Below are 27,069 nucleotides of genomic sequence, written 5' to 3'. Positions count from 1 at the left end.
TTTATATATAATATTTAGATTTAACATTTAACATTTAGATTTATATATAACATTTACATTTAACATTTAACATTTAGATTTATATATAACATTTACATTTAACATTTAACATTTAGATTTATATATAATATTTACATTTAACATTTAACATTTACATTTAAATATAATATTTACATTTAACATTTAACATTTACATTTAAATATAATATTTACATTTAACATTTAGCATTTAGATTTAACATTTAAAATCCTGTTTTAAATATGAAAAGTTACAAATATTATACTAAATGTTGTAAAAAATGACTCGAAAAAACATGTTTTTGTAAGATTTAGAGCTAAATGTGGAAAAATGTTGCTGTTAATTTCGGCATGTTTCAGTTTACAAACGGCGCCCATAGTGGTCGCGTTACTATTTTTTAACAAACAGACGGTTGAAGCTGTCTTCAGTTTACCGTAATCTGGGCGCTACAGCTTTAAGCAGCTGCTCACGCCTGCGGACGGCAATCACTTTCTGCCTGAAGATCACTTTTTGGCACAACACCTGGAACTAGGGGGCAAAGCAATCGCATGAGTGCTGCTGTTTGACTGAGGAAGAATAAAGTAGTCGTCGTTAGCCAATCACACGACCACTTTAAGATGACAAAGCAAAAGGGTGAGATATACCAGTTTTTAAATTGTGTTTTTCCTCAATAGTTTCCTCATGTTTGCTGTCTAAGGACAGCGCTAGCAAACGCTCTCTGCTTATGACCAAAAAATTAAAAACAAACGAAACAAAACAAAAAACAGCCTGTTCGTTTTGGTAGAAAAATGCACCATGTTGACCAATCAAAAAATGATATGGCAACATGATATTTGGTTGTTTAGGAAGTGGAGGAAGTTTTAGGAGTGACAGCGAGAGAAAGAGAGAGAGAGAGAGAGAGAGAGAGAGAGAGAGAGAGAGAGAGAGAGAGAGAGAGAGAGATAAAGACAGCAGAAAGAGAGAGAGCGAGTTTTGAGATGTGAGATATTTGTGACGTTTAGCGTGTTTGGGGTGTGTAGTGAATGTGTTGTCTTATGTAGTTAGTGTAGTGTGTAGTGTTGTGGATAGTTTTGTGTTCTGTGTCAGAACAATGAGGCGACTGCTGTCTCCAGGTAGAAACAGGAGTGATACACCTGCTGCTGTCAGACCTGCAGGTATCAGGCTGTGATGTTCTCCTTTATAGTGGATAGAAATAATTTTTTTGGAGTGGCACAAATAATTTGTGTGGCATCTTATTGAATGCAGAACAGCTGACACGTGAGGTTGTGCTGAAAAGAATGATACCAAACAAAGTAAATAGTTTTTAAAGGTGAAATGTAGAGGAAACATCAAAAGTAGTCAAAAATGGCCAATTATACCCTGGACCCCAGAGGGTTGAACCTTTCTTTCTTTCTTTTCTTTTTTTTTAAAAGTAAAGCAATAGTTACTTTTCAAGTTATTAATTACTTTTAGAATCTTGTAACTCAGTTACTAACTCAGTTACTTTTTTGAAGAAGTAACTAGTAACTATAATTAATTACTTTTTCAAAGTAACTTGCCCAACACTGATCTTTGTTAACAAGGGTAAGTACAGACTAATTATAATAAGTAGCTCTGCGGTCTTTTATCAACAAAGACTTTTAAAAAAAAGTACAACATAAACACTTTTTTTCTAAAAAAAAAAAAAGGTCTCCTGGATAATTGTTTAATTTCTGAGAATGAACCTGGTTAATTTTGGAAAGTTATTATTTTACTCATTGGTTGTGGGTATTTACATAATTGCTTTTTTAAGTGTGTGTAATTTATTTGTTCAATCTAAAACACATTAGGTCTCCAGAATTAATAACACCTTATGTTTGAGTGTTCCTGGAGCTGTGGTGCTAAATCTTGAGAGAAGCCTTTGGCTGTCAGAGTGTCACATTAATGCTCACAAACCTAACGTACAACTGCACAATCAGACATGCTTTGTAATTTTACCTCCATGTGTCATACAGTGGTTTTTAAATTAAACAGTCGAGATGTGACTGAAGTGCACAGTTTCAGCTTTAACTCGAAGGCTTTAACAAAACTTTGCTTTCACGACTTATAATTGTTATTATTAAACTATAGGAATTTCTATTCATGTTTAGTCTCCTATTTTCAGCTGCTCAAAAGTAGCCGGACAAACCAATGAACATTTTTACAATGACTGAAGTCCTGAAACCATGGACATTACCAGATGTTGTGTTTCCTCCTTCTCGTTCTTGTGTGTAACTGCTGCTTCTAAAGGTTTTGCTTTCTCTCCAAAAGGTTTTTGGTTTGATAGTCTGATGATGGCCTTCTTCACTTGTACAGACGTCTCTTTGAGCCCTTTAAACCAGATGTTTGAAAGCCTTAATTAATCATGAAATAATAGGATAACAGGCCTAACTATCATCAATTGTCAAGATAATTTTGAACTTCTGAAAATTGGGAACTGAAAATAGAAATGGCTGTAACTCATTTACTACGGTACTTTAGGTAAAGCTCTTAAATTAAAGCTAAAAGTCTGCACTTCAATCACATCTTGGTTTCAATTGAAATCCTCTCTGGTGGTGTACAGAGTAAAAATAACAATGACTGTTCAAAAACATATGGACTTAATTGTAGTTCTGAAGATCTACAAACGTGTGTAATGTTTGGTTCAACGTGGTGACATAAGCTTGTGTATTACTGGGCCATTCTATAATTAGAGTCCACAATATATCTTTTTGAAATATCAATTTCAAGCTATGATCAACTTTTAATAAAAAAATTAAATAAATAAAAATAAAAAATGGTTCCATCATTACAATACACTACACTCGAATTAGTATTAGCTTTTTTGCGTGGTTCAATTTGCTAAATGTCATGTTTTACTACTCATAATTATTATTCAGATGCATGTTTTTTGTGTATTATTTTCATTATTATTTGTTCAAAAATAACCATTAAAACATGAAAACATTGTTTTAGAATAGAATAGAATAGAATAGAATAGAATAGAATAGCCTTTTACTGTCATTGTATATGAACAATGAAAATGTGGATTATTCACTTTCTTCGTGACCAAGAAATTTCTGTAATGTCTATTACTCAGCAATAGTTTGCCTCAAAGTCACATAAGCATCAAATGATTTCAGCCCCTTATGTGGAGCAAATTTAAAATAGGGGAGACCGGGGATAGTTGTAACATTTTTGACATTTCTGTCTGTAACTTGGAGGTCTTTTAAGGTAGTGGATTCAAAATGTAATGCAAAGTATTTACATGTCTCTGCTATTAAATAGTGCAGCTATTTTCTCTGCAGCACAATTACCCATTGCATGGTATGGTCTCAAACACGAAGAGTGAAATGTTACAATTAACCCCATAGTCTGGGTTAGTTGTAACATATCCTGGGGTGAAATGTAACACAATGAAATAAGGGTACTAACAAAACATTAACGTGTAATCTTTGTTTATTCAACACATGAATGCACTTACATCCATTTATGTAGCTCTGTGTGTGTGTGACAGAATGCAGAAATCTAGCTTTTGAACATATTCCAACCCCCCCAAAAAAGACAAATTATGGAATTTTCTGCAACTGAATATTTCATTAACTTTGGTTGGTCTTCCTTGAGTTTGGCCTCATTGGCTCAGTGGGCATTATAACCTACAACTCTTGCACCAATTTTGAACATAACAATGAAGCTGAAAAAATGTAGTTGTTCACCAGCATCGCAATTCCATTACTTTTTATCATGGCTTACCTTGGTGTGGTTTGCAAAGTGCTTCAGAAAGATGAGGAAATCTGTTTCTTGCACCCATCCTGATTTATTTCCACTACCAGTACTTCCTACTGGTCCATCTCTGACACAGTGGTCTGCATAATGTATGTGTGGGGAACACAAACAGTGGAGGAATTGTGTTGCCAATGGCATTAACCGCATATACAAATGCGACCAGTGAACCTCTCTCTGCTGATGTCGTTGCCCCAACTTGTTTAATATAAGTTAAAGTAATAGTGTGGCAAGTTGTAACATCTGCATTATTGTTACAACTAACCCAGACTGTTGCTGTTACAACTGACCCAGACTCCTATAGCCATGAACTAGCTAACATTACAGCCAACGGCTAAAACATTAGCACTAAAGACCTACACAGAATATATCCCCATAGACATACAAATAACATAATTTAAGTTTGATGAGTTTAACTGCAAAGCAGATAATGCTATTAGAAATTGAAATAAAGTAGAAAAACTTACTTTTTGGCATACAAATTACTTTTTTCATGTTAAATTGTCTGTGTTCGACAAAATCTGCTGATTTTTCACATGTGATAGCAAAACTGAATTGGGCATGCACAGGATGAGTCACATCATTTGAAACTTAGCCCTGATTGGAGAAATTGAAAGTGTTACAACTGACCCACGTTACAACTATCCCCGGTCTCCTCTACAGTGTGTTGAGTTTCTTCTTCTCTTCTTTGACATTTCTTCAGTGTGACTGCATCCACAGAGAGAGAGGGTTCACTGCTCATCAACTGTGACACCAACATGTTGTGTACTTGCTTTAGATGTTAGTTTGACAGAAATGTAGAGACTTTTTATTTAAATGTGAGTTGATTAAGACCATTAGCACATAGGAATTAGCACAAGGGATCAAAATGAAAGAAATGCCAACCATGTTACCTGGAACACAGCTGACAGGTTATCAGGGAATAGTATGACTGTTGTCATACTTTATTCCTACATTTAGTGTTTTTCATTAAAAATAATACATCACCTATTATAAAACCTTTAAAAATTATAATTTCATAGTAATTCACTGGATACTTTTAGAAAGGATTAATGTAGCTGATCTAAACTGTAGTTCATAGTCTAGGTACAGCATTTATATTACACTGAGTGAATAATTACAGTAAACTTCACTACCTGATTAAAGGAGCATTTGTGTTCCATCTGTATTATCTTCAGCAATATATCAACAAAGCAATTATTTCATGAAACATGGCTCATTTTGATATGATTCAGTGGTTTAATGAGGTGGCTTCCTGCTGACATTTGCACAATCTGATCCACAACTGCAAAGTGCTCCTTTAAATCATTACATTCATACTCCGTGTTTATAGAAACACAGAAAATGAAAACGTCTTTATTCTTTAATTTTTCTCCTAAAACAACCTGTGATTTTTGTGTGATCAATCTTATAACTGTTGGCTAAACGGCAATAAAATTGATAAGGTAGATTTCTAGAGGGGGGAATAGTATATAATGTTATAAAACCCTCTAAATTCAGTTGATATCAGCTCTCAGAAATCCATCATCAAGCCCAAACTTCATATTTTCAAAACCTCCAAAATGAATGCGTCATTCACGTCTTCTACGACTAAGATTCTCTGTAACCAGATATTAAATGTTCATTTTATTTAAATATTTCAAAAATTGTCAGAGCTTCAGCTTGACAGTTAAAGGATTTTGAACACTACTCGGGTGTGTTTTGGAGATAACTTGCTTGCTTAGTAAAAATAACACTGTTTTCTTCACATTTTTGGCTGATATGAATTCTAACCCTCGCTATAGAATCACTCTGACGAGCCTCAGACTCTAATGTGACACACACAAAACAGGGAGGCACACAGGATTCAGTCGAGTCACATCATGCTTTTATGACGAAAAAGGAGCTCATTTACAAGACAGACGGTATATAAAACATACATTTAAATTAAAAAAGAAGTCATATGTGTTCTATAGACAAATACATTATTGTCTTATCCTTCCCTTTGAGACCAAGCAGCCATGGGACTGAGCAAAACATGGGCGATCCCCGGAGAGAAGAAACAGCCGATAAATCCTATTTTACTATACCTACACTATTTACAGTTCAACAGTCATTTTCCTCTGTCAGACATGGCAAGGAGGTCTACAGATTGGATGACATGATATGGCTAATAGATCTAATATGTACAGTTCCTGTTCTTCTTCTCCAAGGATCCACTTGCTATGGCACAAAATTTACATGCTAGAAATATTCACGTACACTCAGACGCTCAAGAAGCCGGAGAGGATCAGAGTCCAGGTTTGGTATTGATTGTATAACAGTCTCTTTGACATTAATGATTGATCGTTTTAACGCCATTCGACCTGATAAGCTGCTGTTTTTACGTTGGCTCTGCATTTAGTTGGAGCTCTCGGCACCCATTCCTAGGTTTCAGCGGTCAGCGACAATCACGCGAAAGAGGAACAAATATCAAAGAGTGATGGATGGAAAATGTTCTGAGATACTCAACGAGGTCAGTGCCAGGCTGATAGATAGATAGATAGATAGATAGATAGATAGATAGATAGATAGATAGATAGATAGATAGATAGATAGATAGATAGATAGATAGATAGATAGATAGATAGATAGATAGATAGATAGATAGATAGATAGATAGATACCTTAAGTATCAGTATTATTTTACCTGTTTGTATTGAATCAGAGCGCACCAAGAAATGCAGAGCTATACCAAATGAAAGCTTCCTCTAAAGAGTGGGAGAGGCAACAGAGCGTTTTATTACCCCAGACCTGGAAAAAAAAAAGCATAAAAGCTGGCACCATCTCGTTTTAAGAGGAAATCATTACAACAACAAAAAAGAGGTGTAGAAACCTAGGAATGAGTGCCAACCAGGTCTATGAGAGCTCTGTATGCCTCCTCCTACTCCAGAGAGACTTTGAGAGAGTGACAAGATTCAAGATAGATCAATGAAAGTATGCCATTAACAATCCTGTCCCCACACAGCATGATTGATCAGTCCCACCACCCTGCTTGGAATATCAATAGCTTTATCAACAGCTTACACATCAGAGCAGATCATCTGTTTGAAGATAGATATGTGTAAAAGTACAATCATCCCAAGTAAACAAATGCTTCTTTATATATATATTCGTGAATGCCGGTGACTCTTTGCCCCCTGGCTTTAACTTGTACCAGATTAAAACACACGTTAGTCGTTTCAGCCAGTCCCATGGCCAGCAACGATGGCACCCATGGCTATCTGTACAAGTGTAGGTGAGAGTTTGGCAAGACCAATCACTGTATATAAAAGGCATGCATAGATTTAATCTGCTAAGACCACAAGAAAGAAACTTGTTTTTTTTTTCTTCTCTAGAGAGTAGCTGATCTTTTGCTGAGCAGCACTTAATCATATACAGAGAAAGAATAATGCTGTGAAGTTTTCTGGGGGGAGGGTTTGGTGAGACTGGTGGTGGGGGTTTAAGTGTGTAATCTCCAGACTTAGAGCAGTTTGCTTTTTGATGAGATGGAGGCCTCTCCTGCTCCCACTGCAGGCAGAAACACACCCAGTGCCAAGACAGGGGTCACGCTATGGCTATAAGGAAATCAGTGAAGCACTGACTTATGAAGCTAACAGTCAATTTTCTCGCTTACCTGCTTGAGACCCAGAGCTGTTGCTTTGGTACAACAGTCATCAGGATTTGTTTCCTATACTCACAGTGACCACTGGGGGTCAGTATTGTCACACAGAAGGAAATGGAGGTGATTTTGTTTGTGTGTGTGTGTCTGTTGGGGGGTGGGTGGGGGTCTGGTCAAGGTTAAGATGAAGCATTTGTCTGTCTGAGGTGCTCTAAAGTGTTTCAGCAAAGCTCTGCAGCATGCTCACTTATATCAGGCGACAGCGATTGTTTGCATCACCTCCTCTTTGCCTGAGAAACTCATCACAGGTCATATCTCTGTCTGACACTGATGCTGTTAAACAGCTAAAAGTCTATTTGCATGACACTCTGTCTGAGAGGCCCGTTATGGAAATGGGACTAATAAGCCAAGTAATCACCCAATCAAGCCAGGCTCGCTCCTCTGTCATCCTATTACTGCTCGTCTCAGCTCTGATAAATCTCAAGTCTAATCCAATCAAAACCAGCAGCTGTAGGACGCGGAGCAAGAGATGGATTTATTTAGAGCTAACATGGAATCAGAAATGACAGGAGACAAAAATGTAGAAATGTAGTCCTGAAGATACGACTAATATGGTTCTTTTGATGTTGTTGTGGCCAAAATTGTAAGAAAACCGCTTAAAGCGTTTAAAGGAAAGCTTCCCTCAGTGTGCTAATGGAATGGAAACAATGGGACACACACCAAAAAACCCAAATATGAATAATTCAGGCTTGACGCCACGACTGTGGTGTGTGTCCAAAGGGTTTTTTTCGTCTTGTTTTGTTGTGGGTCTTTGAAGAGTTTCCTCAGTGGAAGGTACGCTAACGGTGAGGTTGCTTCTGCTCCTGCTGTAAATGGGACGTCTAGACTACGGTGTACCAACCGCAGGCAAGGACAAACCAGCGGAGGGAGCGGGGGATATCTCAGCCTACTTTCTCAAGAATCGTGGCAGAGGAGATGAATCAAGCTCGCCTCCACTGGTATCTACAAACACAGAGAGTCTGTCAGTCAGAGTCAGGCAGGCAGCGGCTCAGCTGCAAAGCTGTGTTGTGTGCTGCAGCCTTTTTGAGGAGAGCTGCTGAGGATTTTTTTTTTTGGAGAAGTGTCTTTTTTTTAATCAGTTTAGCATACCAATAAAACCTTTGAAAGCAAATCTCTGCTAGGAAATTTAAGATGCAGGACATTTTTTTTAACAGCATCTAGCTTGAAGCAAGCTTTTGGAGCTTGAATAGACACAAGTGCTTCGTTCCAACCCCGATCAGCTGGAGGTGTCAGGTTTTTAATGAATGGACTACCTCCTTGTCAAGATGACTCAGTGTACCTCAGTAGGCAGAAAGCGAGCGTATAGGCGTTTAGTCACGGCTCTGCAACAACCCAACCTCTTTTCTGCATTTGCAAGTTAAATTGTGTCAAGATATCATCAAGAGAAAGTACGTACAGTACAGTTCACAGAGTTTCACACGCAGAGAAAGATCCCAGAGTGGCACTGTGCAGAGAGGGAAAAGTTCCAGACATTTTTATTTTAAGGAATGGGTGTGTGAAAAATGAGAACCAGTGGTTTTTTTTTGTTATTTTGTTTGTTTGTTTTGATTTTCAGGGAACCTGGGTCACCCCTTCCTTTCATCTTTTGTCTCCAATGATCTAATCACTGCTCCGTGTTTGATGGTATCACGAGGAGCAACACATCATAAGACAACAACACTTACTCACCAGTCACAGTGAACACGTGTCTACTACCGCACAACCATATTCCAGCCTAATACTGTGAACAGGGACAACGAGGAGATGAAGAAAGAAGACGGGGGCGGGGGACGGGAGAGGGGGCCACGAGGACGGTAAAGAGGGAAGAAGGAGAAGAAGGTCAAAAAATGAAAACACACCTTCATCTACGCTTACAATTTGAAATCGATGTTTACACAATAACACCATCCACAATCGCTACGCACATTCTCACTGTCATCTAAACCTAAGTTTGCACTGAGAAGTACCGGGGGATGGAAACACAGAAGGAAGGGCTGAGGGAGAAGAGATATCCACGAAGGCAACATCCTGTTCTCAACACCACCAGAGCCAAAATGGCTGCAGACCCTGTCAAAGACACTGTTAAAAAAAAAAAACAGGCTAATTTGTTCATCTATTCTTGTTCGGCCTCATGAATCTTTAAGAGCTGTTCAGTTATTCATTCTGACAGAGAGGCTGTGGTTTCATCATTCGTTACAAGCGACAAAAATGGAGTTTGCAAGATTTAACTCGCAAAGGAGTCTGAGGGTGTCTCTTACCTGGGGGAAATGATTTTCAAACCATTAAGTTGCTATATAAAGCACCGTTAGACCCTCTGCTACCCCTGACATGTGTAAATAGCAGCTATTTTTCTAATCTAACTAATCTTTTGGCCTTTTGTTATTGCTATATCCATTCTTCCATCCTCTTCCGCTTATCTATAGTCTACCATGGTTTTATTTCTTTGTTTTCTTTTTAAATTCTATGAAACAACATTTAGCTTTAACATATTTTCCATTACTTTAAGGTTCTCTTCAGAGGCAGGGACATTAGCAGTGATAGCTATATGTAAATAGACATATTTACCTCACCACAGGAAAAAAAATGTTTTGTTCTTTTTAGTTATTTTATTATTATTATTTTTAATCATCATTATATATATATATATATATATATATATATATATATATATATATATATATATATATATATATATATAAATATTAACAGGATTTCACCACACAACAGGACACCAGCCCATTTCTCTTCCTCCTTTTTTTGTGGCTTCGATCCATTGCTCATATCGAGGCTCTCTGGGCTCTGGATAGCTTTAGCTATATCCACTTTTCCATTGTTAGTTTCTTTAAAATATTAATGTTCAGCTTGGTGATTTAAGTATCTGATTAGGTCTGTCATTACAAAAGTTTTTGGGGTGTTCCTCCCCTGCGTTTAACTTTGGTGAGCTTTGCTTATTTGCCTATGCTGCTGTGCACATGTTGTGCATACTGAAACGCACACACATGAGGCTCATTGGCCGGTCACTGCTGAAAATCCGTCGATTCCTGTCCCCAGCTGATCGATCGGCGCACCTCTAATTTGTTCTCATTCAGGATTTGGTTGTATTAAAAGACATTGCAGTGTGTGAGCTGCTCAGTTTTCATGTAACTAAAGTTAACATCACATTTATTATTACAGTGTGATGTATGGACATGTCCATTAAAAAAAAATGGCAGCAGCTAAAATGTCAAATTCGAGTATTCAATAAGCCAAAGCTGTCATCAGGATGAGTGAATCAGGCTGTGTTTTACAGTCTATGGTAAATCCATGATTAGTGTGTAAAGTTTTAATTTCACAGCTTTTAGTAACTAGCAACTATCAGTTTCATCTGTTAACTTGCAAACATTTTTTTCTTCTCCACAGAACAGCTTTAGATCAAATCTCAGCTGTGAATGAACTTAACGCTCTGCCTGCTTTAGGCTTACGTGCACCTTGAGATCTGAAAGGGTGCTACTGCATGAGGTGTTGAGAAGAGGACAATCCCACATGGAGGACGAAGAACATTAAACAGCCAAAAGGTCACAGAGAACAACTGAAAAAAAGAAAAAGAAAATGAATTGAAGGACAAACAGAACACTTAAAACCAATTTTTTTTTTGTCTTTTTAGTCTTTTTTTCCATTTTTAAAACCACAGTACTACTCTCCACTATACGATGCACATGGCGTGGGTAGGGTTACACGACTTCATTTACATTTTAAATCCTCGGTCTCCAGCCAGGGACCCCTCCCAAAGGAGGACCCAGTGGGGGTGTGTGGGGGATTTGGGTGAGGAGGGGGGGAAGCACTGGGCTAGGGGGGCAGAGACATTCGCACACCGGCCCTCTGAGAGACAGACAGAGAGCAGCGAGTGCTGCACTTTGTGATTTGTGGATTTTTATTGGTCCGTGTGTCGCTGAGTGTTGTTCCTATCAGAAAAAATCACCTCAATGTGGTTCTATCTCCTCTGAGCACGTGCGTGCGTGTGTGCGTGTTATGAGGTGAAACTTTATGCAAGCCCGGTGACAGCAGATGGTCTTGTGATCATTGCGACAGCTTGTAGGATGGCAGTGGCAATAATTATATAACTGAATCATGCACACACTACTGTATAAAAATACAACCTACACAACTATGGCTTAGCTTATACACTCACGAATTCACATCACTTCTCTCTCAGAGAATGGACTTTTAGCTTTATGGCTCCACATAAAGTATTGCTGGAATGTTTTACAGTTTATCAGAGTAAATATGCATAACCATTCTCACTCTGTAGGCTAGTTATTTCACTTTTCCTGAGAAAAGGGGCTGTACGTGTGCCGCCTTCCACTCGTAGGATGAGGGTGTTAATGTGTGTTAATGTGAACACCTCCTAGTGGGCCCGTGTGTCCTCTGTCTGCCTCTAGGTATGAACCAACTCGCCAGGCTGCTCCCCCCTGGCAGCGCTGGTAGGGTTGGGTGTCCACCAACACAGCAGGGACGAGGGGCAGGAGGCAGGTTGACCCTCTCGTGTTGAAGAAGAGCACGAACGGGATGCAGGGCAGAGGGAGCAGAAGTCACCTGCCTCTTCTACCCAGCAACCCTCTTGTGGCCACCATCCCGGTCCCTCCTGTGTTGGTTGGCATGGTTACAGTGGTGGCCTGTGACCGGTGGGCACGACTTTCAAACCAAACCCACCGGGCCACAGGCAGCTACAGCAACTCTCAGCCGGTGCGCTCGTCCCAAACTCACACAGCTAATGTTGTAAAACCTCACAAAGCTCACAAAGAAGAAAAAGCCAGATTTTTTTTCTTGCTTTACGCAAATCTTATTATTTTTCAGCTTTTGTGCATAAAAGCAAAGGCCATATGATAATATTCATAAAACATTTTGCTCTTTGTTATCCTTACTCCTCAGCGGTGGTCTGAATAAATAGAAAAACATATTTAACTGTCTTTCAAAGCTATGTGTTTTTGTGAGTGGTACAAACTTACAGCTTAAAGCTACATGCATGATTAGCAGCACGGCAGGCTTTAGAGAGAGTGATTAATGGACAGAAGCTCTCTGAACTGAATTTCTTTTCAAATCCCTGACTCTACAAAAAAGAGAGAAATTGAAATTAAAAAGGAAACCTTATCATTTCTCATTAAAATAAATGAGAAACAGGACTATCACTGTTCCACAGGCCAGTGATCGTGCCAATTTACATCTTATCACCTATATTTTCTTTCTTCTGTGCCTATTAAGCATAAATGACAAGTAGCTAGCACTCCTTAAGGTATAATTTAAGCAAATTTTGACCACAAGCTGAATAAAACTGCTGAGAGATCAGGGTCACAAATCAGACCAAATTGAGAAGTGGCTCCGGTTTTGATGTGGGCGCTCGAATGAGTGGAGCCACGGACAGGGGCTTGTGCTGTCAAGCTTCTTTGCGAGTCAGAGGCTGTGTGCGTTTGCGTGCGTCAAACACGTTTATGGGACGTGCTCATGCCTCCCCTGAGGGACCCCTGGCTGCGTTGTTTCATATCATTTTCATGTTAAACTTCCTGGTCCCTCCTGAAGAGCTTCCAGTGACGGGTTCAGATTTCCGGAAGGAGTACTCCACTGTGAAGTTGTTCCTGCGTTGTCCGCGTCCCCGGCTCCACACGAACAACAGCAGGAAACAGAAGAGGACAACCCCGAGGAACGTGATGCAGCCCATTGCCGTGGAGACCAAGATGGTGGTCAGGTCAAAGGTGAACTTGAGGAAAACGCGTGTGCTGTTTAGATTTGTGTCGTTGAAGAACTCGCTGCTGTACAGTGAGCGGTTGAGAAAGAAGGCTGAGGCGGCATCCAGCGGTTGGCCACGCACCGTGAGTGTGGCAAAGTAGGTGTCATTGCCTCCGGCGTTACTGGCTATGCAGATGTATGTCCCACTGTCAGTGAGCTGGGCGTAGCGGATCTCCAGGGTGCCACTTGGGTGAACTATAATGCGCCCTGAACTCTTAGTTGTGATCCGCCTGCGCTGTGGGGAAATCCAGACAATAGAAGGGGGAGGGTCTCCTTCGGCTCGACACAGAAAACTCACCGGTTGGCCTTCACGAGCGATCATCTGGAGAAAAAGAGTGAGTGGATGAATAAATGCACAAGTTTAAAAAAGCACAGCAGATATCTATATGTAGGAATATTTTAAAACCTTAAAACAACCTTGTTTATGGTTGTAGAAAGTTTAACAAACTCATCACCATTCATTACCTGCTGCAGTTTTCGGTTGCGTATCTTAGGCTTCTGGCATGTGAAGTGATCGAAGAGTGCAGAATCGGTGAAGGAGCTGAGGCTGACGCCTTGCACCTCCACCGGCCCCGCACACACCGGCACTCTGCCGTCAAAGTTGAGGGTCTTGCGTCTTTGCAGGATCCACAACAGACGGCAGTCACACATCAGGGGGTTCCCGTCCACTCTGAGGGTCTCCAGACTGTTGACAGAATGGAAGGAGCCCTCTTCCAGTGTCTGCAGGTCGTTTGAGGAGAAGTTGAGCACGCGGATCTGTCGGAGGCCTCCGAGGGCATGGGGCTCCACCGTCATCAAACCTGTGCTTACCATGATGAGCTCCTTCAGCCTCAGCAAGTCTTTGAAGGCCCAAGGCTCTAATGTGGTGATGGGGTTGTAGGACAGGTTAAGGTGGGTGAGGTGGGCAAGGTTCTTAAAGGAGGACGAGGGGACAGAAGTGATGTTGGTGTTGGTGATGGAGAGCCAGTGGAGGTCCAGGCCCTGAAAACTGAGAGGGGAAATGTACTCCAGGTACGGCCAGTGGTCGATATCCAAACCCCGCAAGTTTGACAGCTTGCGAAAGTTCTGGTCCTCCAGGGCAGTGATGCTGAGGTGGCGAAGGCGAAGAGTGACCAGGCTGCGGAGGTAGGACAGCGTCTGACCAGAGATGGATGTCAGGTTGCAGCGCTCTATTGTGAGGTCCTCCAACCCCAGCAGACCTGAGAATGCCTGGAAATAAGAAAAACATAATGGGAATCTGGGAATCACTGTTTGCTTATACATATACATATATTTATTTATGTTTAAGTAAGACAAACAGACAAAACTTGGTTCAGTATTTCACCAGAACACATTTTTGTTGTTGCTACTGTATGTGAGGTACATGCCAAGAAAAGGACTCGTTTAATTTTTAATATTTCATAATCATTCTCAAAGGAAAATATCAGATTTGTGGCCATAGCAACCAGCTCCGATTATGACGAGTTTTAAAAGTGCTGAGACATTTTTCTGGTTTTCTCTGAGGTCTTTGTGTTTTAATAGTGCCTTAATCTCTTAATACGTAATTAGAAACAATAAATTCAAATAAAAGTAACAGAATCATTTTTTACACACTCCATTTGAATGTGTGCTGCTGTTATTGTAAGTATTGCAGTATAACAGTAAAACAATATTTCAATTTATCATTTTATTTTTTGACACAGAAAAAAATATTCAGATGTGTTTGGTTTCTTCTAAGTGTAGTCTAAGTAACAAACCAAACACTGAGCTGAGTGCTTTTTTACTTATTCATGGGGAAGCTGGAAATGTGTTACATGGATGCTGTGTAACTGGTATCAGTGTTTTTATCTATGCAGGAAAACGAATAGACTTTGCCAAAATGTCACACCAGGATTTTTTAAAAATAAAGTGCAAATTATTGTATCCATTTCCCATTTCATCAATAAGCTCAATTCACTACTGGCCAGATGCTTAAGAGCTTACCTTGTGGGATATATAAACCAGGTCGTTGTCTCCGACCTCCAAGTGTTTTAGACTTTTCAGGTCCTGGAAGGTGTAGTCCAATAAAATCACCATCTTGTTCTCACTAAGGTCTAGGCTGGTAAGATTGCCAAGCTTGGCAAAGGCTCCCATGGGCACCAACTTCAACTGGTTCCCCCTTAACTTCAGCACTTTAAGACTCTGGAGGGTGGAGAAGGCATTCGGTTCTAACGTGGAGATGAGGTTCTCACTGAAGTCCACTTCCTCCAGTCGTGGGTACGGTGCCAGGTCTCCCGCCTGCACCCAGCGGAGCCGGTTCTTGCTGAGGTCTAGGAGCCGCGTCTCTGTAGGAATGCCCTCTGGGATGTTGGTGAGCCGCCGTCGCTGGCACGACACTGACCTTAGCTGGGCTGAACACTCGCACCGTGGCGGACAGGCGTGGCTGTTTCCTGGCAGTGTCAAGGTTATCATGGTAACCAGTGAAGTCGCCAGGACCCATCGCCACAGCTTCGGCCATGGCACTAAGGCACGCCCACCATGGCCAGGAAAGCCAGTCATGGCCCTGGTCCTCTGACTCCTCGCCTGTTACAGGCAGGGTGAGTGCGCCAGACACCTGCAAGACGAGACAAAGGGAAAAACAGGAGTTACAGAAAAGAAGTGAAGGGAGAAATAGAAAACAAGGACGGAATAAATATGTGATGAAGAAGGGAAAGAGGATGTAAGAAGATGGAGCCTATAATATACCCTATCAGCTCCCAACCTCATTAAGACAGGCCTAAATCCACAATGTTGTAAATTATCAATGTCTCCAGCAGTTTAAGTAAAGGAGTTGAGAATTTACTGCGGAGATTTGGGGCATTTCGTGACACAGCACTTAAACATCGCAGATGAGATCCCGTCACAGGAACAAGGAGCGCTTTAAGATAGTTTAGAAGATTTGTCTTTTCACTAATTCATCTGTGGTTTCAGCTGGAGAACCGGGACGCCTGGAGCCATGAGAGGGAGCTTCTTGCTTCAGCTGAATTCATGCATCTTGCATCTCCTCCGTTCTCCTTCCAGCAACGAGGCGGTCTGCTCCAGTTTGACAAACACAATGAATTTATTATAATCACCGTGCATAAACAAAGATGGAGCTCCTTAATAATCACAGTGTGTGTGGAAACCATGCACGCTGTGACGAGGAATAGGTGTTTGAGCCATTGCATGCATTCGAACAGGTACGCTTGGATGCAAGTTTGACATTTTGCTGGGTATGAATTAAAAATGCTTTGAGGGAAAAAGAGATGAATCATTTGTGCTTTAGCATTCCTTCAGGCAGCCGGTCATCTCTCCCACACACTGTTTTCAACATGAAGACAGTCAAAGAGCACCTGGCATTGGATCTGGAACACGGCTCTGTGTCCATCCAGCTAGCAGAAGTTTCATACTTGAGGAAGATGCCATTTAAAAAGAAAGTTTGGCTAGAAGAAAGTTTTTTTTCTTCTCTCAAACAACAACTACTGACCAGAAACCCCCAAATGTTAAACTGTTTGTTTATTTTTCAGATTCAATGGATATGAGAGAGAATATATCATCACCACCAGGGAGTATCATGTTAAAATGCACTCTGATGCTGTTTCATGTTAAAATGCACTCGGATGCTGGCAGAGGAGGAAGGCAGAGCTGAACAGATTAATAATATATGGGTTGGTTTGTGCGTAATGGGCAGTTTTCAGAGGGCCAGCCAAACAGTTAAAAGAGCCAAAAGTTGGTAGGCTCTCTCTTTTTGTTGATGAGGCCGTTGCTTCAAATTTCTTACAGGAAAACAGCCTCTAAAACGCCTAATCATATCCGACTGTTTCGATGCATTGGCATCAATGGGATCAAACGGGATGAAATGGGATTTAAGCTAAATATAAATGACAGCTGACAAATTCTATGCACACATATGCACATACTCGTATTTTCACACACAATCACACAAACTCAAGCTGTAGGAAAAAAAATCCTCCAGAGATTCTGTCTCATCTACTAAGCCTCAAGGTGGATAAGTCCTTCAATTTTTGACAGGCCTGGAAAACACTGTGTTTACAGATCCCATATCTGAACAATCTGGTAGAAATCTGGCACAATCTCTCCTTTCGCTGGGAGACAAAACTCAAAACACAGAGAAGCTGCTGTGCAGAAACAGACTGACCCACTTCTCAGCAGCAACTCGGCCTCGCACTGTCAACCATCAGCAACTCACCATGACCACAACAACAGAGCGGCAAACTCGGTGGAATAGTGCCCAGGAGAAAAACAGAGAGATCAGAAAAACTAGCAAAATTCTATCAAAGTCCTGAAATAATGAGATTAAATCGCACATCAGGTTCTGTGTCCTCGTGTCTTCATGGTGACTGTTGTGGAAACACTGATGATTTTTCTCCTTCTTGCACCTTTTACCCTGCTAAAGATTTAGATTGCATCCCATCAACTATCATCCAAATAACATGAAATGAAACATGAAATTTTAAAGGAACCGCGAAGTTAAAAAGTAGTGCTTTTGGTCACTATTTTGCTGCAAGTCAAAGAATTTACATCTTTAACCCTTAATCACACAGGCCTAGAGACTGGTGGGCAGGGACACAGACTTTATTAATCCCACACTGTTACAACAGCACAAGTGTCAGCAAGAAATAAAAAAATAAAAATCCATCCATTTTTTCAGCTGGGATGTTGGAGCCTATTCTAGCTAGCATAGGGCGAGAGGTGGGGTACACCCGGGACAGGTTGCCAGTCTGTTACAGGGCTAACACAGCGAGACTGACAACCATTCACACTGAGATTCACACCTATGAGCAATTTAGAATTACCAGTCAATGTGACCTCACTAACTGCATGTCTTTGGACTCTGTGGACTCAGAGAGAACCCACACAAACACAGGAAGCACATGTTAGCTCAACACAGACGGACAAAGTGCACAAATAAAAAAAAAGGCAAAAAACTATACAAGAGTTATTTCTACCATTCACAAATTGTCTCTATATAGAGTAAATACACCCACAGAGAATTTTTCATATTTGGAAAAGGTGTAGTGGGAGTGATAATACACACAAGTACATTTTTGCAGGTATCTATTGTATGTGTGGATTATACAGTCTGACTGCTGTCAGGATGAAAGACAACATTCTTTGTTTCCTTTTTTAAAATCAAAATATCTTGAAAACGTAAATTGGCATTCATGGTCCCCCGAGGATGTTCTATAAAAGTTTTTTTTTTTGTTTGTTTTTTTTTTTTTGTGTGTCCCGTTTGGATCTTTAGCCATCAGAATTGTTGTCTTAAGGCCAAGAAAGATGCCAAGAGGATTTATTTTACCAAGTGGATCATCATGGCCTTGCCATATTGGTCCATTTGATTGACCTTTATTATAATTATGAATTTATTTTATTTTCAGTTGCTACAAACGGGACAGACATAACTGGGGGATAGGACAGGGAGAAAGAATGAAAGAAAGAGAGGGAGAGAAAGAAAACCAAAGGGGAGAAGGTTTATAAAAGGTTACACAGAACATAGTTCAGTACTTGTGATTTAATGCTCATTTAAAAAATGTTAAGATTTTGGCACGTTATTGTTAAGATGTTGAACATTTGCCTGTAAAAAAAAACCTTTTGAGTTAAAATTCTGACACATCTAGCGAAGATGTGCCCTGAGAGCGTGTTTGGGGCTACTGTGGGCAGACACACGAGCCCCAGTACCAACGTGAAATATAGGTCACATCTGGGCTCTGCACTATGGGGCCCAGACAGGTCCCAGTGGGATATCCAACAGTGTGGGTTGCCCACACTAAGCAAAGAGAGGCCCACAATGGGGCATATTATAGGGAGCGTACCCACAACTGCCCTACTGGGGCCCCACCTAGACCCCACAGTGGAGAGCTAATGCCATGGTATATTAGCGATACCAACTGGTGTGGAGTGTGGACCAGAATGTATTTTAAAACAGAAAAGAAAACAACTATCAGCTGCTCATTTAAAAAAAACGGGGTCACCACAACAGGTATATCTGCATGGTTCATTTAGCAGAGTTTTACACCCGATGCCCTTTAGATGCAGCCCCCTGCAGATTTGTGCTTTCTCCCATGGGATTTATTGCTTATTAGGCAAGTATGTAAACTACTACACTATAGATCATCTCACTAAAAACCAACCAACCAACCAGCCCTCCACTCAAATCCTCTGCATAACATGTTAGTATGTTTAAGAAATTTGAATATTCTCTGATACCAGAATTTACTGATGTTTTGAATCAGCTGTCTTATCTCAGCCTCATAATTCTGACACTATTTCTCCACAGTTGTCACATTTCCCTGTCTTGTGTTTCCTAACATACAGACCCCACATGGGATATCCTATATAGGCCCTATATGTGTTTTCTATAGACAGCCTATAGTGGGCTACCCACAGAATTCCCTCTTGAGAGCAGAAAGGGCAAAAATACGAACATAGAGTTTGGGTTTGGACAGGGTTTGCACACAAAAAAACACAGAGCACCCCATAGGGCAAAACTGCCGTGAGCCCATTTTGATCCCATGTGGAATAGATGCAGGTTGCCCACACAGCCTCACAGCTACCCACTGTGGGCCTGCATGGGCATGGTTGCTGGGCAGACATTCAGCTCTACACACAGCTGTTCCCATACATAGCCCGCTGCACGACTATAAACTCTTCACTCAGTGTATCCAGTGTCTCCATGTGTGTGTTAGTGTACATCTTGCCCAGCTCTTTGGCATTGTGATGGATGCAGCCTGTCTCCGCACCCCCATGAGAGTCATCCTACGGGTCAGTGGCAGAGTCACAGTATGAATCACTGAGCTTACATCGTCAAGGCAGACAAGGTCCTTACTGCTTGACTCAAGGACAGACTTGGATTCCTTAACACACACACTCTCTATCAGACACATGGGCCCAGTGCTCTACGCATCATCTCATGAGCAGGTGATAAATACACACCTTGACTCTGACTCCCAGGCCACATACTGAAAGAACATTTTTATATGTTGTTGCTTTAGTTGCTTTCTTTTAGATTAGCAGCCTGTCCCTCAAAGTTTAAAAGCTCAGTCTTACATCTTATCCTGCACCTGGACAGTGGACCTGCACGGAAGTCACAACAGGAGTCCCTAAAGCTGCCATACAACCTGCAAATGATCATCTTCCAGATGTTATGGTAACAACAGGGGCAAATCCCACAGTTGTAGCCAGCGAGGAAGATAGAGTCACAGGCCAGCTGTCCAAGGAGAAAAAAAAGAAGAATGGAAGGAGAAACAGCCCAGAAGCTAAAAATAACTAAAATTTGATGGCTGACCTAATGAGCAGATGTTTTGGAGCAACATTCTTTCTCAGCCACTGCACAGGCAAGACACTGATGACCACAGCCAGATGTTTCAGACACCGGTTGTTTCACCTGCTTTATACAGTCAGGTTAGTCTGATTATAAACACCACACACTCTTCCCAGGGCTGGACTGGGACAAAAAAATCGGCCTAGAGACCGGCCCCCCAGGTATTATAGGAAAAGCCATTTTTAAGGAGCCATTGGAAACTCTACTAACTAACCTTATGAATAAAATAAAGTTCACTATCAGTAACATCACAGCACCCACCCAGCTGTATAGAAACTCCGTCATGCTAGCTAGTAGCAGTAGGAGGTATTGTAACTGACTGTAAAAAGTCAGCACAACGAAAATAAACTGCACCTAAACTTGGTTTATATCTGACCCAGATAGACTGCAGGTCATAACTTCTTACCTGAAGAGCAGTTCACCTGGCACTCGGACCGGCGGCCGCCTCGGGTCTCTCCTCCTCCTGCCTCCCCTTTCTCTCATCCACCTGCTGGCCTCCACCACTTGCTAATGTTACTGAATCTGTGGAAGCTCCGCGATGCCACCACCAAACAACTGAGTTATTTTTACACGTCTCCCAGCATCTGGCCAATCCACCACCTTTCATTGTTTATACCGTTACCAAAAAAAAAAAAAAAAATCATTGGCCCATAAAAACGAACAATCACCATCGGCCCACCGGTCAAATGCCCGTATGCCCAATGGCCAGTCCAGCTATGACTCTTCCCAAATAACTGCAGGGAAAATAACATCATTGTGGTTTGGTGTGCATTTGTATTTGTGTGGCAGTGTGCCTGACCGTAAATAGGTCATGCATGTTGACTGGTAGCCTTTACAAGCCTTTATATTTGGCCGGCAGAGCGTAGAGCTCCTCTCCCCAATATCCCTTCTTTAGTGTCCCTTCTTCCTCAGCTTTCTCGCTCTCCTTCACTCTCTCTCTCTCTCTCTCTCTCTCTCTCTCACACACACACACACACACACACACACACACACACACACACACACACACACACACACACACACACACACACACACACACACACACACACACACATAATAAAGACCTCTCAAAAATAAAATCACACTTTAGCTTTCGTGATGGAGGTGCAGTCAAGCAGTCAGCATGTTATTAGAGAAAGCTTTTACATTTTATTCCTGCAAACAAACAGAGTCGCTAACTTGACAAGTTTTTATATATCAGAGGAAAGCTGACAGTTTGTACTTTCCATTGCTAAGTAGCTATAAGTCCAATATTAAATCTGTGCTTAGTCACTCCATTTTAAGCCCAAGTCAAGTGTGGAATAGAGTTTAGCAGGTCTTGTGGGGTTGCACCCAGTGCCAAAGAAGAAAGGAAAGTAAGGGGGCATTTTAATGAAGATGAGAGTCAGACAAATCTCTGTTTTGCCACATTATTGTGATCTACAGTGAATATTAACTAATGCAAGTCAATATAAGTAAGCCTAAAACGTCAAATTAAGTGTTTTTGTGCTGCTCGTCATCAAAGTTAGAGCTCCTGAAGGATCAACAACTCCCTGACTGCATTGCAGAAAGAGAAAAAACAAAAACAACACCCAAACTTAAATCCTAAATGACCACAAAGGAAAACTGAAATCAAAATATAATTAGGGCGGGTAAAGAAAAAAACAAAGAGGAAAAGCCAGAGGAAGAGGCTCACAGTACAGGATCCCCACAGTGATGAGAGGAACAAAGCTGCAGTGGGAATGCACACATATAAAATATGAAGCGGAAGAAAAGTAAAACAGAGGAAGTACACAGGAACACACACAATGTAGTAACTAGATCAACATCTTCAAAGTTTTCAGTCATTTGTCTGCAACATCCAGTGACGGCAACACTGTGACCATAAACCAAAGCTCCCAAAGCGTCTGTAAAAACAGAACATTTTCCAAGCTGCACTTCACTGAGCTGCAGAATGCAACGTGAAGGACACTGCAGTTGTTTGAGTTTGCATAAAGAGATGATACTCATGATGGTGCTCTGTGCCACACTACCATATCATCGCCGTTCTTGAAGTACTCTGAGTCACAGAGTCTGCGAGTTTGGACTGATCGAGACTGACATGCAGTCTGCTTTGACCTTCAGCTGATTAGAGCCAAAGACAAAAACCTTTGACTCGACTGCAGCTGTAATGTTTAAATGGACTACACATTGCTATATATAAGATCTAGCTCATATTCAGCCTGAGATGCACTCACTTGCTCACTTTCAGGAATCTACTAGGCACAAGTTTGAATTACGGGCAGAAATAATGTTGCTACATCTGCATCTTGAATCAAGACTGTACAAGATATGGAAGACACAATGAAAACAAGAAAGGGGCTAAACAACTTCCCTCAATCATACCATCACAGGTTGTAGTCCTCAACCAAATATCACACACTGAAATGGCTCAAGGTAAAAAGTCTTTCCATGAATCTCTAAAACCAGATTCTCAATGACGTAGGAGCTCATCTGCTTCATGATCCTTTACAATTTACAGGTTATTGTAATGTGTGATGTGCAGCAAGCAGGTGAAAAGTTGACTGAACTTTACAAACTAATTCGAATTAAAGTCAAGGAGGTTCACAAACAGTCATAATTATGATAAATCTGACCAGCAAATATAAGCTTGACCTTGAGAAAAGAGACCCATTGAGACCCATTAGGTGATCATTCTGTGCAGGTTTCACAAAAATCAGACTGACACTGTGGGATGAGCAGCAATTCTTGTGAATTGTTGAGACGCCATTGCATAAGCTCATCGCTCTTCCAGCTAATGAAGGTGGCCAGTGTAAGGCTAGCTAGACCTGAGGTCCCAGTGCAATATGAATTTGGATATTCTTCTATGTAGGCAGTTATCAGAGAGGGCCTTGCCTATTTCACCAAGACACTATCAAACCACATTCTGCACACATTACAACATCATTGCTTCACTTTAAACCAGCGTGCGGTCCAGACCTGCCACCCACTAGAAACACATGACACCAAATGCAGCTCAGAGATATTTTTTTTCCAGTTTTTAACTACCAGGAATTATTCTCCTCAATTTTGAGGCCGTTACAGAGAGGTGGTCTGAAAAAAAAGTGACGCAACACGGTGGTAAACATGGCCCTGTCTCATTTTTTAAAAACATTTTACTTTGATCACATTTAAAATTAGCATGCAATTTTCTACGGTTCTTTTTAAATGAATTTAGGGGTTTACATGATTTGCAAATGATTACATTCTGTTTACATTTCTATTTTACACTGCATCGAAATGCCCTGTTTTGAAAACCCCTCTGAAAACCCTTGTTCGCCCTGAGTCTCAGTGGTTGCACTAACCATCATGCTCATGCTGTTGAGCTGTGGATGCAAAGTAACATATCTGCACTGTCAGTCTAAATCCTATCATATACTCCTGACAATGCAGCACGGTGAGACGTGTACAGCACACCCCGCGTATCATCACCCTGTGCTGATGACTGTCTCCTCATACTGTGGATGATGTTTCATGAAATGAAAGATGCTTTCTGACTCACAGTATTCTACTGTATTGTTTCCCCTCTAACCAGGCGATCCCCAAAATACTTCACAGATCTCTGTGACTTCTCTCAGATTCCACCTCTGTTTCTTTCTTGACAAGCACTACAAAGCGAGACAGCAACTGATGCTGAGAGTTAGTTAGTTAGCAAAAAAAGTGTCATGAACTAAGAAAGCTGAACCTTTGCCTCAGTTGTTTAACTGCATCAAAGTCTGCCTCGATCACAGAGAAACAGAAAGCCAGCGCACTGCATCGAGAACAATGCCTGACAGCCACAGAGGAACAACAACAACAGAACAAACAAAGCTAAAACAAGCTGAGCTAAAACCCCACAAGACAAGAAATAAACAAATAAAAATATATGTACTGTTTGTTTATTAAGAGGAGAATCTCTTCCAGCTCTCAAACAGCGTCTTCAAAAAAAAAAAAAAACTTTCATCACGCCAGAAATAATCTAAATGTTGCAACAACTGTTTGTTAAAAAAAGACTACACACACATATATGTGCACACACACATATATGTGCACACACACACCAAATGCCAACACCATAAATGTCCCTGATTTTAGACAGGAGCTGTCTGTGTTGGTGTGTGGGCAGAAGGTAACGCTAAATGGATTAGAAGGGAATGAGCCCAAAAGGTCGTTTCATCTGTGTGAGTACGAGTGTGTGTCTGTGTATGCTTTCACTTTGAACTTGAGCAGCACTGAGACCTTAGTGAGGGGTGACGCACACAGCAGGGAGTCAGACTGGCAAATGCTGTGACAGTGATAGCTTTAGTGTGTATCAGTTTCACTCGCTGCAACAGGAGGTGCTTAAAGTGATTAGTCACATGCAGCTAATCCATAAAATATGCTGACATAATGTCAATTAGTCAGCAAATAGCCACAGAAGTACCTTGGTATGGTAGCTTGGCTTTCTTTCACCTGAATACTAAGTAAAATGGTTTAAAAAGAAAAAGTCATCACGACTGGAGGTGGGGTGTTTTCAGGTTTTAGGAGATGTCAGATTTGAAGTTATTTAATGTGAGCTTTTGGTACAGATCTGGTTTCAGCTACACATCCAGGTATTATATAAAGATATCTTAAAGTTTTAATTTCTGCCAGATTTATGCTCTGCAACTGGCAGACAGGTACATCAGAAGCAATTCACTCATCATGTTTATTGTGGTTGGCCGTCAAATCTCACTGACTTTCAGTCTCTGGTCATCATGTTGCTGCCAATCGCTTCCAGTGCTGACACAGCTTTAGGCCCCTGAAGGTTTTAATCTATGTCAGACATTTCAATGAGGAGAGAGAATTAGAAGGAACTGAACATGATTTATTGATATACAGAATTCAGTTAAGGTATTTGCTGATTAGACTCCGATTGCCCATCACAGCCGAAGGGAATCCCAGCTGTGACAGGGATTAGTGCAGGACCCGTATGTCTAGACGCTGGTGGTGGAGATGAAGATGTAAGCTTCGATGGAACCTCAGTAACATGAGAGAGGTGGAAATGGGGAGTAGGTGGGATGCACAAAAGTGTCTGCCAGGGAGATTGACACATGCGCAGTGAGATTTAAAGCTTAGAGAGTGGAGGTTGATTGGCATGAAGAAGGTGGGCAGAAAGATGATTGGACTAGACTAGTGATGTCACAATGAGCTTGTTAGTATTGAAAAGTGGAAGTCATGCAAGCTTGGATCAGCCACCAAACACCTGGGAAGCAGACAGATGTATGGATAAAGCTCTTTTTTCAAACTTTTGCATACAATTTTCATTACAATTTCTACGTTTCCTAGCAACCACAAACCAACAGGCTAAAATGACTCATTTTTAGAGTTTCTGCACATATAACATGTTAGAAAAGCATTGTATAGTTTTCATTAAACAACAAGAGCATGTAATTTATATCCACAAAAATGTAATTATGCATGATACACTGTAATGCCTAACCACCTAACACTAATGTCACAGACAAAATTTTACTGTAGTACTGGTATGGACTAGTTATTAGTAATTGCTGACAGTAGACCCAAGGCTAGCAGACTACCAACCAAATGACTGACTGATCGACTCAACAACCAAAATAACAGACCAATCACCTGGCCAACCAACCAACCTACTGAGCAGTAGAAAAACAAAACACCCAGCCTACTATTCACATGTTTTATTGATTTAATAGTAAATAACCATGACCTGAATATTAACATGAGCTCCAGTTCTCTTAGATCTGTATGCAAACAGTATGTATGTGATTTATTAATACACTGAGTGATTTTGTAAGTCTATTTCTATTCTGTTGATATCAGCAGACAGGAGAAATCATACACTGAAAACAGCTGAAATTAATCTGAATCACTCCTTAATATATGCATATGTTGTATGTGTACATTACTCAGTATTAAGAGAAAATTAATATTTCTCAATATTAACTTCTATTGATCTGATCCCAGAGAAACAACACTTCACATACAGATCAAACGAATGTGTTTTACTGTATTTTTGACTATAAGCGATCAAGAAATCTTCAAATGTTAAGTGGATACGTCTATTTCAGAGAGGACACCTTCTGATCTGAGTAAAGGACGAGAATCAGGAGGTAATTTTCTTATTGGTTTCACAGGTCTCTGCACATCTCGCTTATTTTTTTCCAGTCAAGTCAGTTTCTGAGGTGCAGTTGTTTTGCAGTTCTTGTTGCAACTTAACAAGTAATTACTGTATGTAAAGTGTCCCTGTGAACATGCATATTGTGAAAACCCACCTCTTTGATGTCTCATGATACTTTGTTCCCTTTGCTCCCACTCATTGCTGGCTTTGTTATTTTTCTTTTTGCTGTAGTAAGCGAACTGCTCAGTACAGATCAACCAGACTATGATAAACATCAATGAAGTGTGTGTGTGAGTGTGCGTGTGTGTGAGTGTGTGCGACAAAGAGAGAGTGTGGGCAGGTTTCAATCCCCTGAAGTGATTATATGTGAGCATCAGTTCTTTCTGCTGTAATTATTTACTGTGCACTGGCTGCAGACGAGACCTGAAACTCTGTAGGTACTT

General features: G+C 40.8%; 1 protein-coding gene across 2 annotated transcripts in view; it reads right to left on the bottom strand.

The window, feature by feature from the left end:
• Window positions 1–5,628: 5,628 nt before the first annotated feature.
• The window catches only part of lingo3b (leucine rich repeat and Ig domain containing 3b), a 51,120-nt gene continuing 29,679 nt past the window's right edge, over window positions 5,629–27,069 (bottom strand). Inside the window, exons 1-4 of one of the 2 annotated variants that reach the window (XM_026149595.2) lie at window positions 20,921–22,851; window positions 15,159–15,768; window positions 13,662–14,405; window positions 5,629–13,518 (exon numbers count right to left, since the gene is read on the bottom strand). In XM_026149595.2, the coding sequence (XP_026005380.1) occupies window positions 12,949–13,518; window positions 13,662–14,405; window positions 15,159–15,713 (1,869 nt within the window). In that variant the 5' untranslated portion in view covers window positions 15,714–15,768; window positions 20,921–22,851 and the 3' untranslated portion in view covers window positions 5,629–12,948. Of the gene's footprint in view, window positions 13,519–13,661; window positions 14,406–15,158; window positions 15,769–20,920; window positions 22,852–27,069 lie in introns of those variants that run through there. The other variant, XM_026149594.2, reaches the window with a different exon arrangement.

The sequence above is a fragment of the Astatotilapia calliptera genome, chromosome 18 (assembly GCF_964374335.1).
Source record: "Astatotilapia calliptera chromosome 18, fAstCal68.1, whole genome shotgun sequence".
Classification (NCBI taxonomy): Eukaryota; Metazoa; Chordata; class Actinopteri; order Cichliformes; family Cichlidae; genus Astatotilapia; species Astatotilapia calliptera.
The sequence above is the reverse complement of the archived record's forward strand: the minus strand, read 5'-3'. Positions and strand labels throughout refer to the sequence as shown.